At 39.3% G+C, this 15766-nt stretch overlaps 1 protein-coding gene across 1 annotated transcript in view; it reads left to right on the top strand.

Moving 5' to 3' along the window:
- zmat4a (zinc finger, matrin-type 4a) overlaps positions 1–15766 on the top strand; it is a 238844-nt gene that overhangs the window by 38884 nt on the left and 184194 nt on the right. The window contains exon 2 of the mRNA XM_028578250.1: positions 1397–1498. Coding sequence (XP_028434051.1) covers positions 1397–1498 — 102 coding nt within the window. The remainder of the gene's footprint in view (positions 1–1396; positions 1499–15766) is intronic.

The raw sequence follows: 15766 nt of genomic DNA, 5'->3' as shown, positions 1-15766 counted from the left end.
TTATGTTTACAAACTGCTTCAAACAGCTCTATTGTAGTCCAGCCTTTACTTCCATGATGAACGTGTATCACTTTGTAAACACGTTATAATGCTTGCCGAGCTGCTAGCGTGGCATGCCCTCATACTCTGCTTCTGACTGGCTAGTAGTCCTGACCTAGGTACTGCACATGTGCGACTCTCAACAAAGATGGAATAGAATTAAGATGCCTCACTTTGTAGCTAAAACAGAGAGCTCAACACACAGGGTGAAAAGAGAAGCTGCAGCAATGCCTACAAATCTAGACGCACTCTAGCTGCAGCAAATGTAATTTGCAGCCAGGGGGTCTAGCAACTCTCCATTGGCTTGCGAGCTGGGAAAGCCAAACTCTGGCTGGGCCAATCACATTGTGTATAGAGTCGGTGGGCGGGTTTATGGCTGCTGCTGCTGGGAACAGCGGTCTTTCGATTCGTCTTTGGCCGCGACTCTGGAAGACTTGGAGTTAAGCTTTTCTTTGAGAAAAGAACAAAGAATGGCACAGAAATCATTCTTTAAAAAGCAAGATGTGTTCAGAGTTTTGCCGACAAAACTTTTTTTTGAAAATTAAACTATGTAAACCTATTTTGATATAACCTCTAAATACAATTATGAACCAGAAAATTAACACAATATGAGCACTTTAAATTAGATTTAAAAGCTCCATCTTGAACAGACGTTAGGTAAATTAAAGTACATTGTGATGATATATTGCCTCTTTTCTTTTGAAGTGAACAATTGAATGCAGGACTTGTATACTGTGCAGTATTGATAGTTTTACTAATAATAGCAAATAGTTTTACTTCAGAAAAAAACTAAAACATTCTGAGTACTTCTTCTATCACTGCCAACACAAACATTCCCGTTTAGAGAAAGGATGAAAAGTAAAGCGGGAATTGTTAACAAATTTAACACTTCAGCAGAGGTATTCATTCCCAAACAGGCTTAGTAGCTTGACTGCCCTGTTCCTGAAAAAAACCCAATGTGAACCACAGTCAATGAGCTCGCTACAGACATAGCAACCCCGCCCTCGCTGCTATACAGAGGCTCGAACAACATTGTGCTGCGTGTGACGTCTTTTGCACCTGCGGGTCATTTCAGTTTCACAGTTTATTTACATGTTGCGTGTCAAAACTACACCAAAACTGTGATATTGCTTCATTAGGTCCTCAGCAATACACTCGCCAACTGTGAAGTTAGATTGGATGAACTGTTCTCGAGATATTTATAAGACACCGGACGCACGCACACACAGAGGCTCCTCGCTTTATAGTTAGATGTCAGGCCTTTTCTGTTTTAAACTGGTCAGCGTTGCGTGTTCAGATCATTGCCACAAAGTGTGTCCAGGTCAGTAACCATGTCTGTGTTTGTCTTTTTCTCCAGATGAAGTCAACAGAGGTGGACCAAGGGCTTTTCACAGACAGCTACTGCAAAGTGTGCAGCGCTCAGCTCATCTCCGAATCCCAGAGGGTTGCCCATTATGAGGTGAAAGCGCCCCCTCACATTACCTTACATGACTCTGATACACTACACTCTATTGTCATTAATGAAAGGCTTAGGGTCGTGTTGTTTTGGCTGTCCCCCTGGAGACACTTGGCTGATCTTTCCACCTGAGCCCTGCAGCTGACATTCTGCCAACAAACACAACACACCTGAGTTTTTTTTCTTAGTAGAGAGCATAGAATAGAAATACATACAATGTAAATGAAGAAATAATTGCAGTAAAAACTGAACTTAATATATAATTTAAGTGCTATGCATGCATCATTTTTAAAACATATGCATGCATTTTGTTAAAGGTGCCATGTATGGCTTTTTAACAGCAATACATAATTGCCATATTATATTTACTGACTCATTACAGTAAACAAGCAAAGCCATTTACATGGTGTTGTACCATGCTATCAGATCTTGATTGTATAGCAAATTGAGAAAGTGTGTGAACATACAGGCTGCAAACATGACAGATAGTCCAGCAGTGTGCAGCCAAAAGTAATTTGTAATACACACATATTCACACAAGAATAATCAAGTCTGCACCATATTACATGTGTGTTTTGTGGCCATTTTTCCTGACAAATGGCTTTCCGGTTACTTCAATGCTATGCAGTTGCAGCATCAAATGTTGGTATTTCGTAACATACAGTAACATTACTTTGTAACATGATGTGATTGTTTTTTTCAGTAATGACTATTGTAAGGAATCGGAATTTTATATTCAGTAATTACAGGGTGGCAGCTCACAAGGGTATGCAGCTCTTCCTGTCCTTGTATTGAAGTGTCCATGAGGAAGACACTGAGCCCCAGTCCAGTTAAGTCAGTGCCTTGCATGGTATCTGGTATTGGTCTGTCAGTGTTTGTGTGTGTGAATATGAATTGTAACGGTCTTTGGTAAAAAATGATAAATGCAGCCCATCACAGTTACCAATCCCAGTAAAGCTTATTTGCTGTTTTATCTGGAGTTAGATGAGTTGATATCAATTATGTCCAGTGTTCAGTGGACAGACTGTCCTGCGATTTGTTAGCATGGCACAAGGGCTACAGTAGAGTTGTGGGGATGGGGCTAGTCTCTAACAAAAGAAAAGAGATCCCTCCCACTTATTTACATGTTGTGTCTTATTAACACTTAGTGACTTTTCAGACACTCTTAGCAACTTTATTTCCAAAAACTGATCAGCGACAAATTCAGCAAAATTATTTACAACAATTAATATAGCACGTCATGAAACACACGGACGCTTTACACAAATAACATTACATTACATTACATTACAAAGGCAAAGAAAATAGCAAGCCAACACAAACACGGACTAAAAGGAATAAAAACGTCCACGCTAAATGGAAGCAGGACGTAATTTAATGTGGGCTACTGACATACAACCACATCAAGCATTTTAAAGTTATTTTATGAATGAAATAGACATATTACATACCTGACGGCCAATTCAGGGTCGGTTTTGAATAATTTATAATCCCGTAATTGTTGTTGTAGGGCCATCTACCTGCCGCAAATCGGGAAAAAAAAATCAGACCCGGGCAGAGGCTTTACAAAAAACTATATAAAAATAGCTGTCACGGGGGAGGCAAAGCTTCAACAAAGCCATTCATGTATGTATAATAATTCAATACTTGGACATGTCCCTGACTTTATTAAGTATATATTAGGGCTGGGACGATATGCTTTTGTCCCGATTCGATTCTTTCACGATACATGGGTGCCGATTCAATTTCTATTGCGATTTTAATTTATTCTGATTCTAGAAGTTTTGTGATTCGATTATATAGAGCATTGCGATTTTCTTTTCCTTCCTTTAAAAATCAAAAGTTGAATAATACACTTCTAGAGACAATATATCATGAGACATTTATAAAAACGCAAAAAAGAATGCACATCACATGTCAGTCAGTGGGTCTGAGATTTATTTAATTTCAAGAAGTAAATAACATGTAATTTCGGCATTTTCTGCTTTCGGTCTGTTTTGCTGGAAATGGATATGATGTAGTCAGCAGTACCGAATAAAGAGATACAAATATTTAGGTCAGTCATCGCTAAAAAATGTAAAGAATGTCGATTGTAGGGAAAATAATCGATTATAAAGATCCTCACAAAAAAATCACGATACATACATGAATCAATTTTTTCCCCCTCCCCTAGTATATACACATGTAAATGTATGTAAATTATCCTTTCTAGAAGGTTTGCATGAGTTGTATATCTGCGTATACCACCATCTGATTCAGCTTGACACACAAAAACCTAACGAGCGACCCTGGTCAGCTACCTCAAGAGCAGTTTGAGTTAAGCAGCCAGTTGGTTTCCTTCCCTCATGTCTTGAGTGTTGTCAGGTAGTGGACCTTTTTTTCTTTCTGCAAATGCTGCCGCTCACTCACTGTCAATTTGAGTTACAAGACCGGTGAGTCTGACTGCACTCCTACATGCTGTCAGACATCTGCAGTAACAGGAGTTGAAGGGACTCATATGAACACTGTGGTCCACTCTTAAGTATTACGCGGCTGCTTGTTTTTTTTTCTCCTTTTGAGACCGGAAGAAATGATGAAAATGATTTGAGACCTTGAGTCAGTTTAGCATTTTTATAGATTTTCTGTTGTTGTTCCTAATAGAGAGCAGGTTGCTGTTGAGGTGAAATCTCATCAAAGAGAAATCAAGTTTTATTGATTCTATTTGACAGTGTCACTTTGTTGAAAGTTTGCGTTACTTTGTCTTTGAGTCAACTTTTCTTTTGCAACTCCTGACAAGTCAAACGGTATTTCTTGCAGGGCGCTGTGCTCACTGTGGTGCTGTGGAGTGCTATTTAAAGTAGTCCTAAGTGTCCACGGGTAACAGGAGAACTCCTTTGTTGTAGAGGGTGTTTGCAGGAGACAGGAAGTGGACTGCACCAATCCAAATCAAATATTAATTTTGTTATTGTGTGGTGAATGCTGAATACAGCACTCGGCCTGTTGCCTCCTGGAGACCGGGCATATCGGGATTCTGTTTTAGCACAGTTAGGGTCTAATGCATTGTGACATGTTTGGGTCATGGTGACGACAGCAAGTACAAAAAAAAAACTGATGGGAATAAAGGACGTGCAAACTTTTTTTCTTCCATCCAATAGAGGAGTTCATTTTGCACTTCAGAAGATGATGTTCCAGTTTTATTCGCACAGATTTTTTCTATAATTATTCCCTGTTGTGCTGTGCTTGATTGAATGTGCTTGTGTGGTTATTTTGTTGCAATAGCTGAAAGTAGAAAATGGCTGCAGTACGAAGTATGAATCTTGATATCTGAATTGGGGAAAAAAATTAGAGTGAAAAAAAGATTAGTGTATTTATTCCTTAAATCAAATGGATACATTTTTGTTAAGGCTTTATTCCTTATCCCCCCATCAGTTGAAATATTTTTGGGAGACTGGTCATCCAACTCACACTAACACGGTGATCTCTGATCTAGTCCCTTTAAATTTTAATACATGGCTTTACTCAAATCTTAAACTCCAAAGTTAAAGCAGTCCTTGGGTGACAGTAGAGACAGAAGATATAATTGATCTTTAAACCTTCTTTTCAACACATCAAAGCCAGTGCTCTTCTGCAAAGCGGATCAGAGCCGTCTCTGGTTTTACAGTTCAAAGACTTGTGTGGCTCATGTTAATATATGCATCCGTCTCTTTTTGCATGTGTACTGGATTGGGTGTGCTGTAGCCTCTCTTGACAGAATGCCCTGCTCCAAGCGCTGCAGGAGAGCCTCTTTTAAATCACTGCCTGTCACTTTACAGAATAAATAGAATGGGGAGTGACCTGGGAGCGAGGTGTGGGAGTAGTAATGTGTGTGTGCTGGCAGAACATGTGCATTTTCAATTTGTGCACAAAAAAAACTAAGCAGAACAGCCAAAATTTGATAAAAAAGCCAACATATTGCAAAAAAAGTGTTTTCCTTGGGCTGATGTGGAAAACGTTGTGATAAAAGCTCATGGATGTTTTTGCTACTCAGAGAAAGTAGAATGAAGAGTGACACAGGAGTAGTCATTCAGCTAGGTTTGGAGTAGTAATATGATGGTGGAATACTAATCGAGGAAGTCGAGGAATCATTTTCAAATACATTGCAGTTCCTAAAAGCAACGGACTGTACAATACCTCTTTCTCTTATTTAAGTCAAAATCATCTAAGAATTTATCAACACTGATAGAAAGGATTACTGCCAGCCAATGAGTTATTCAGTTAGCTATTGTATGTAGCTTGGGTGTTTTTTTCATGTTTCAGGGGCATCATGTATCCTATTTCTAAGTTTTTTTCTCTCGAATGAGGTCAAGAAATAAGACCATCCACACGCTGTGGAGTGGAGGAGGGTCTGGCTAGTCCACAGTCCCGGGATGGGAGAAAAACGTGTTCTGGTTTATTGGCATTTCTTTTAACCAATCACAATCGTCATGGGTGATGCTAAGCTCCGCACGGAGTCGCGGAGTTGTTCCTCACACTATTACTCTGCTGTGATTCTCAGTTAAGGTGTCAGAATGTTTAGTATGGTTTACCATTGGATTACAGTAATACAGACTCCAGTTCATTTAGGTAATTGAAACAACTTTTATATGCTGTGTTGGTCTGCATCATTGTGAAAACATAGGTGAGTGTGGCTCCAAAATGAAAGTGATATCAAGATCCCAATTCTTTCTGGAAACAGTTCAAACTGTGTTGTAATAGGGCTATGCAATAAATAGAATTAATCAAATTACAGACGATGAATCCTTTCCAGACCATAAAGGCACAGAAAACTTGTTTTCTCAATCAGCTTTTTACAATGAGTGATAGGGTTCCACACGATCACACCATTTTCCCCAAAAGTTCGAACAGTTGTAGTTATTTCACTTGAGAGATTTCTGTATTTGAGCCTTTCTATGTGCTCTCTACACTGGTTTGAAGTAGGCAGGGCTCAGTTGAAAAAAAGCTGATGTCCTGAACTGTACTTCTGTGCACCAATCACAATTTAGCAACATTTGAACTAAAATGTCAGTTGTGGGTTGTTTGCTTATGTTGCCAGGGCCATGGGTCCGTGTACTTTTTCGTTCATTCATTATTCTATTATGGAGGTCACATGGGAAATGAAAAATAAGTGATATATGAATTTTTACACTTCTGTATCACTTGTTAAATGGAAGTCAATGTCATGTTTTCATTTGTTTTAGGGATTGAAAATAAAATACTGAACCATTGAACAAAAGAAAAAATAATTTAAAAAAAAATGGGTCTATTTTTGACCTACTGTATGTTTTTGAAAACAAGTGGAGGGGTCTTGCTTCGCACTGAAAGGACTTATTTTCCCAATAATGACCACCGTTCTATACATTATCCCCTTATTATACAGCTACTTGACAAAAGACAGAAACTTCACATAACGTGCTTTTTTTCATTACCATTTTTCTTGACCTCTGCTGAGAAACAAAGTTTGCCAAAAGCTACTTGCCAAAATGTAAACATAAACTTCACCCAATGTAAAAAATGTTTAAAAGTATATGTTTGTTACTGTAAACCCTTTATCGTCATAAAGGGTTTGAATAATGTTGATACTGCAGTAGTGATTAAAAGTGGCATTTTGGTGGTATTTTGTATTGAATTTGAAAAAAAAACCCATCTGTTTGCTTTAAGGAACACGACAACTTTTAGGGGAAGTAGCTTGTTTGAAAGTGTAACAATCAACATACCCTTGCACAGAACAGCTGAATGCCGCACAAACATGCTCAGCTTGTGTCTCCATCAAGACGTAAGTCTTTCTTGAATCGATGGCCAGCTCAGTTTTTTTATAACTTGAGTCACATCATGGAGCGACAGGGCAGCCATCACGACCTCTTCCATTTTATCATAAACCTCTTGAAGGTCCATTGATTCGTCATCTTTTCTGCTAAAAACAAGAACAGCGTTAATAGCTTTGAGTAAATTGTTTTATAGACTAATTATATTGACAGTTCATTTGTTTAAGGGTACTTACGTTGATCTCCTTCTTTTCCCACTCTTTATATCAGCAAACTGCTGCTCTGGCACTGCAAGAATTTTTCTAGCATTCTGCTTCCAGTAGATAGAGCCTATAGAGAGGAAACAGTAGTATTTCAGATAAATAAATCTATGGATGCATTGGCAGTCAGGCAAGAAAAACATCCACAATACTACAGAGATGAAAAATAGATGTTGTACTATCTATGATTGAAATGATCCAGTACTTCTTGGAGGGACCATTGTAAGCAACACAATATTCAAACCTTCGAAAGGGGCACCCAGCAAGCAAAGGTTTAAGAACCCCTGATCTAGACTACAAAAGATGAAGACATTTTCTTTAACCTCTGGTTCCCTCCGAATCAAGTATCTCATTCCCCTGTCCGTCTGTCAGGACCAAGGGGTCATAGGCTCCCAGGGCATCTTGGACTTTTGTCAGAACGGCCTGCACAAGTGGCATCACCCTCCATGAACCTGATGACAATCATTCTGCTGGGCTGAAGTTTTCCATGTACAAATTCAGCCATGAACACAGATCTAGAATATATTCAAAGAGGTGATGTATTAGTAGATACCCATTTACTTCAAGGCTGTAAAACTGGACTAATGCTAAAGACAACATATGGAGAACAATTTCACTGCCAATTAGGTTAACTGGCAACATGATTGTGTACATATAAGAGCATAATCTAATCATCAGTAAAGATCTGGATTTGTTCATTACTTATATATTGCACAGCAATATTGGATTTCTGCTATCTTTGAGGCTTAGAAAATATGATCCAGTTCTATAATGAAAAGCATTGCCTGGACTCTAGGAAGCATAGATTAACCCCTGTCTATGAAAACTATACCATGCAAATGACATTTAGGCATGGTACAAGGGTGCAGCAGTCTTATCTGTGCTGAAGTTGTCCTGTTTAATCAAAATGTGTCACTTTTTGGAAATAATTAACTTTTTGTGTTCTGGGACCATCCAGCTTTCTATAAGTGTTCAGTTCAAAAGTCTGCATATATAATGGTATGGGTGGTGCATAGCATGGACATTTTAGGGAAGGCTTCATCATTCATCTAAAATGGCCAGTTAGGAGTCAATATTCTTTCACATTTGGTGCATGAACAGTGGAAAATTATTAAGAAGACACTGGATTGTAGGGCAGTAAAAAATCCTGTATTGGGCAGGAATGGATGCTCTTTTAGCACATAATTGTCTTGCGCCGGTTACCATAATTAGGTGTAACAGGTCCTTTCTGGTGTTGTGTTTAGCATTACTCAACTTTCCTGCCCCAACTTTTCTGAGACATGTTGCTGTCATCAAATTTAAAATGAACAATACATATCCCCAAAAAACAATGAAATTATTCTTACTTCTTACCGTGCAAAACTAAAAAAAGTCCTCCTGGGCCGAGTTTAACCGAGGCCACTGGGTGTTTGGTGCTGTGGAAGGCCACAGCGCCACAGATGTTGCCCGCAGCACCCTGACACCATTGAAGAGATACCAGAAGATACAGCTACATTGTTGCCGCACACAACAACAATGTCACTAATTAGGCCTAAATTCACATTAAACCACCTGCTGCTTAAGAACAGAGCTCTTTTTATCATCATCATACCTGTCTGTCTTAGTTTTTGTGGCACATGAATAACCGAGAGGGCTGGGAGATGTGGGAACAACGTGATTCTGCACTTATTAATTCCATTTACAGCACAATTTATGAAGTTGTTTAAAATGTTGTTCAATCTCATGTATTTTCTCCCAGTTTCTGTAACATAACATCTTGCCTACAATTATATCTAGAGGGAAAGCCAGATTGTGGCTACGCAAATTGTGAACGAGAGCGATGCTAGCTAGCATTCATGTTGGCAAATATTAGCAAACGTGGTCTTAGAAAAAAAAGGTTTTACAACAACAGAAAACGTATTTCTAACCTTACCTGGAAAATCATTCCAATTTTATTGGTGTGAAAAAAGGGCATCTTTTGAAGGACGCATTTCATGTGTCTTTGAAGATGTGCTTGAATAAAAACATTGTCTCCTGCATGTGCTGTAAACTGGTGCTTATCATTTCAAATCGTTTGTGGGACATGGTGGCCCTGAAGACTGGTCTCCCACTATGGACATCCCACAGGCTCCGGGTGGATTCCCCTTTGGACCGGTACACACCTGCCTACTGTGAAGTCCCATGTATGTTCAAATCTCTCGAGCATTCTCATCACTCCTGAGATTGAACGCCTCCCGTGTAGGTTTGTCATTTCCTGAATCAGCTGGACCATGTCAGGAGTGAAGAAAAGGTCGAAAGAGGATGCCACATCATGGACTCTTGATATGGCATACTGTATCTCGTGGGCTCTGGCATCATGCCGGTCGGTGCTTGAATGTTGCGCAGCGTCTCGGTATGAGATGGAGACCAGACTTGCCAATTCTTCACTGTCCATTCAAGGTTAGGATGGACAGGATCTTCAGTGTCCTCTCCACTTTCAGAGGAAGGGTTAGACGCACTCACAGAATTGGAGGACACCAGTGACCATTTTGTGTCAGACTCCCGAAACTTGTGTCATCTTCAGATGAGTCCTGCAGTTCGCTGGAAGATAAAGGCTCCTTCTCTTTGCTCCAGGTCTTTCTCCTTCTCTAGAGCCAGGTGCATGAACACACTAATAGTTGTTTTTCTTTACAACAAATGCAGGAGACAATGTTTTTATTCAAGCACGTCTTCAAAGACACATTCACCTTCAAAAGAAGCCTTTTTTTCACCCAGATTTACACAAACTCTCTCTCACACACAGACACGCATGCATGCACGCACGCACGCACACACACACACACACACACACACACACACACACACACACACACAGCTCCATAATATAACAAAAGTAAGGTGCGCCTTTTTCACGACTAAAATTATCATCGTTTGTTTACAGATTTACACAAACTCTCTCTCACACAGACGCATGCATGCATGCACGCACGCACGCACGCACGCACACACACACACACACACACACACACACACACACACAAACACACACAGGGCTCCATAATATAAATGTCAAAAGTAAGGTGCGCTTTTGTTAGTGATAGGTTTGGTATGTGTGCATGCAGACGTTTGAATGTATCTTATCTATTCTAAGGACTTTCTAGAGACCAGTCAGTTTAAGATTATATGGTCTCACAGTAAAACCTAGCTTAGAATGGGCACAACTTTCACATAGAGGAATTGGAGGAAGGAATGTGAGAATCTATTAGGAGCACGTGCCATAAAAGGTGTAGTTTAAGAAGTAAACTGTTCAAACTGAAATAGATGTTTCATGCTGTGTAAGCACAAAAAGTGTTTAAAAGGTATTCATTCTGATGTATGTGGTTCATCCTTGGGCAGACGTGTCTGTATGCTCATGGTTGTTCCAGTGTCATGAAAGTTTGTTCACTGTTTGAATAAAGCTGCACTTGATTTGTAATCCTCGGACTGGTCGTCATCTTTGAGGTCTCCCAACATCATTTCTGAATCATCACCCGATATCAGTTAGTGGTGCGCTTTTGTTAGTGCGTTTGTTAACAGATTTACACAAACTCTCTCTCACAAACACACACACACACACATACATACACACACTTATACACACACACACCCACCCACACACACACACACATACACCCACCCACACATACATATACACACACACACACACACACACACACACACACACACACACACACACACACAGCTCCATAATATAACTAGAAAAAATACAATGATTTCATACATTGGCCTACAAGGGCAAAATGGTTGAATCTGGTGAAATACTGTAAAAATGTCAAATATGACCAAATATAGCGCCACTTACTTTCGAGGTTTCGCGAGATTTGTTTTAATTTGCGAGTTTGGGAGTTATACCTTAAATGTAGCTATAACACTGTCAGATAGGCATCTAGTGTAGAAGCTATTATCTGGTTTAGTATGGTTAGGTAGCAAGAATTCAAAAGTAATTAAAAAATGATCTGATAATACCAGATTCTGCGGAAATATTATTAAATCCTCAATTTCAATACCATATGCCAGCACAAGGTCGAGGGTGTGGTTAAAACAGTGCGTCGCCTTGTGCACACTCTGACTGAAACCGATTGAATCCAGTAATGAGTTGAAAGCAGTAGTAAGGCTATTGCTGTCAACGTCCACATGGATATTAAAATCACCTACAATAAGTACTTTGTCTGATTTAAGGACTACACATGATAAAAACTCTGAGAATTCAGATAAAAATTCAGAATACGGACCTGGAGCTCGGTAGACAACAACAAATATAATTGGCTGTTCTGATTTCCGTGTTGGATGTTGAAGATTAAGAACAAGGCTTTCAAAAGAGTTATAATTTAGTTTGGGTTTAGGGTTAATTAACAGGCTTGAATCAAATATGGCTGCAACTCCCCCTCCTCGGCCTGAGCCTCTAGGAATTTGAGTATTAATATGACTGGGAGGGGTGGCTTCATTTAGACTAACATATTCTTTATGGCCCAGCCAGGTTTCAGTAAGCCAGAATAGATCAATTTGATTATCAGATATCAATTCATTTACTAGTACTGCTTTAGAAGACAAAGATCTGATATTTAGTAATCCACATCTAATTTTCCTATCCTTTTCTATCATTGCAGTGGTAGTTTTAATTCCAATTAGGTTGTTAAGTATTGCATTCTATTCACCACTTTGTGTGGTCTGTTGTTGATTATAATTGGAATAGTACTAGTACTACATGTTACTGGAATAGTACTAGTACTACACGTTACTGGAATAATACTAGTACTACATGTTATCCTACAGAAAACATTTTCAGATTCATCCACTTGTATAGTGCTATCAGGATCAATACCTGAATCTGTGATATTTTTTTATTATTATTATTAGTATTAGGGGACCACTAAGGTCTATATAAAAGCATGCAAAGAGCAGCTGGCAGTTTTCTATTGCTGTAAATGTGACAATTTATTGCGATACATATGTATTTTCGGTCTATACCCTCCAGTTCAATATTTCTTAACGCATGTATACACTTGGGTCATTTGGAGCCTTTTTTTCTGGAACTGGAGACTGTTTTTGAACCCTGTTCATCATTTTGGGAAATATGCTTATTGGCTTTCAGGTGGAGCGTAAGATGAGACACCACTGTCATGTCTGTATATTATATGTGAAGCTACAGTCAGCAGCCGAGCTTCACATCCAACTCCCAGCAAGAAAGGAAATTTCCCAAAATGTTGATCTGTTCTTTAAATAGTGAGATTGGTTCAACAGTCATATTAAGGTCACATTTTGTTATGTACTTTGTAATATGTATAATATAATAGCAGCAGTATAGGTGGTGTTGTGGACTGGCAGGTGACATGAAATGTCTCACATTTTACTGTTACTTTTAAAGATGCCGTTTTGACAGAAATTATGTTGCTGACAGATTGGAAATATTGTTAATGTATGAAAATAAACTTTTTTTAACAACTGGTAAAAATAAATGTGAAACTACACATGCTGGCCATGTAGGAAAATACATCCCTGTATATTCCACCCTTGTCCTGGGTGTTTTGTTTGCTGTATTCCCACATTTCAGCAGTCCAATCAGGCTGCTGAATATGTATGAAGCTTTAGATGTGTGGAGGAGCCCACAGGGCCTAATAACTGCACTTGGCTCTGGCGATATCATCTGCCCTCAACGATGCCTGGATGACTGTCTCATCCTCATTTTTCCCCATTTCCAAACACTTTGTGATTATCATTGTTTCTGGCCTGTGTGTCATTCAGGGTAGTCTCACATTGCCAGAACTATTTCCACAGCGCTTTGGAGTAAGTTCTGGCTACCCCACAGAAACATTCTGGGATAGGAGGAAAAATCGCTCTGGGTTGTTTGTATTTCTTTAAGCCAATCACAATAGTCTTGGGTGAAGCTAAGTGGCACGACAGTGGCTATGCAAAATAGTCTCGGTAAGGAACTTGTTTTTGTGGACCATTTGCTTGCCGCAAAAGAGAATGACACAAAAAATATTAAATGAAGTTAACTGTTCATGCAATACAGTAACGTGAGCTACTTGAATTAGCTGTATTGATGGTTAAATGTAATCTGCTCATACCAATGTAGCCCCACGTGTAACTGTTAATTTGTCCATAGCAATCAGAATATAAAACATTTGTATCACTTTTTATTTATTCCAAGGTACACCTTAGAAGGCTTTCAAGTTAACATTTTATAAACCCTAAGCTGTTACAGCTGCCTCCGCTTACATCTGCTCAATGCCAGCTCGTAGCATGTGGGTGTAGGAAAGTGTGTCAGTTATTGACGAGCTAATCTGCATTTTCCATGCCCACTCTGTTTGACCTTTACAAATATTGATTTTCGAAGGAGAGGATTAGTTAAGCACCGTAGCTCAGTATGAGTACTAGTAGTTGCCCCCTGGTTCAGATTGTGTCACTCTAAACAGACACAAAGAGGTATTTTTTCAAGAGTGAAGAAAATAAATGTCTTTTTGAATTTAATAATTTCTCCCCAACATGTCACTTTACACAAGCACTCAGCAAACATAGGGCAGCTCATTTGTAAACACACCAACTGCCTCGCTGATTTGATTAAGCCAGTATACACGCAGAAGATAATATTTTGGGGCTTTTTTAAACTTTATTAGATAGTGACAGTGGATAGACAGGGAAAAGGGGAGAGAGAGGGCTGCTGCAAAGGACTCAGCCTACATGGGGTTAGCTAGAGGTCACCCCATTATATATTATAAGAAATGTATACTTACACAGCAGACTGACACTTCCTGAAGTTGCAGGGCTAGCGTTATTTTTTTTGCAGCCCTGCTGCAGTCTATCATAATTGAACGTGTTGTCAGATAAAGAAAGAAACTAATTTCCATGATCCCTTTATAATTACTTCTCATGCATCATTAGCCCAGTGAGGTCTCCTAATAGTTTCAGCAGGTCGGTCAGGGAGTTTATAGATGCTTATGTCTGCGTCTGCAAGAGTGATGTCCACACTGCGCCCATCGATCATTTCCTGTCATTCTCATACGCTTTGGAGTTAATGGAATGGAAATATTTGCCATTTCTAGTGCTGACAGAATATAATCTACAGTAATGAAATGAGACGGAATCATCATGGTGCCTCTGATAATTGAAGAGGCTGGAAAGGGCTATTTCAAAGAGCCTTTAGTGTGATCAGTGCAGACTGTAACACATAATCAACAGTAAAGCTATGTTGCCTTTAAATAAAAGTCCTCATTAAATTAAAATGAAAAAAAGACAAACCTCCTCAGGAATCTGTCTCCACGCCATGTGCTAGGAATAAAGTAATTTAAATGCTTCCAAACATGTTGGCACAAAGAAAAGTGGCCCAAAGCTTCTTGTGTAAGCAAAAACTGCACCGCTGAGATGCTTAGTCCTTTTTATTTAGTTCACTCAAATGCAGCCTGGTTTACACAGTTTAATTATGAGCCTGTCTCGCTGGGAAACAGAGGGGTTATTAATGGAAATAGTCCTGAGAGATCAGTTGTTAGTCTGCCCTTTAAAAAGTGGCCTTAGTGAGTGAGAGAGACAGTGTGTGTGAGAGAGAGAGAGAGAGAGAGAGAGAGAGAGAGAGAGAGAGAGAGAGAGAGAGATGAAAAGGTGAAACAGTCCTTTCGGCTTTTGAAAGATGATTAAACGAGTTTTAAACAGCGATTAGCAGATGAAGCGTGTTAAATTTAAAGAGTGTGAGATTTCACTTGCACTTTGATTGAATTCTTTCACAGTTTCGGCATGACTCAGCTCATAATCCCAGGCATGATTTTAATTTCAATATAACACTCCCACCTCCCCCTTCCCTGTTCCTCGCCACATGTGCTTCGAGCCCTGTGAGGCACAAATTCAAAACAAGCCACATTTTCAACGCTGTGAATCTTGCCTTTGGTGGCGTGGTAAAAAGGGATTTGTGGGACGCTATGATCATTTTTGTGCATTACCTCTGCAAAACATTTAATGAGAAAATTGTAGTCATTAAGACATTTTACAGGCTTTGATCAAGCTACGTTGGTTTAGGTTTGCAAGACACATTTGTAGGAAACATTTTGATGTTTTATTTAAATTTAGTAAATAACACAATTGCATATGCACATATACAAGTGGTGGTGGTGGTGTAGAAAATGAAAACCTCAACAGAGAAATGAAAATGAAATACATCCTCATAGGTCCAAGTCCCCTCACGAGGGGGAGGGTCTGGAGGCAGCTGGTCTGTGTGCGCTGTAAAAAAAATATACCGTTGTTTA

Source organism: Perca flavescens, chromosome 5 (assembly GCF_004354835.1).
Source record: "Perca flavescens isolate YP-PL-M2 chromosome 5, PFLA_1.0, whole genome shotgun sequence".
NCBI classification, from domain to species: domain Eukaryota; kingdom Metazoa; phylum Chordata; class Actinopteri; order Perciformes; family Percidae; genus Perca; species Perca flavescens.
The sequence above is the reverse complement of the archived record's forward strand: the minus strand, read 5'-3'. Positions and strand labels throughout refer to the sequence as shown.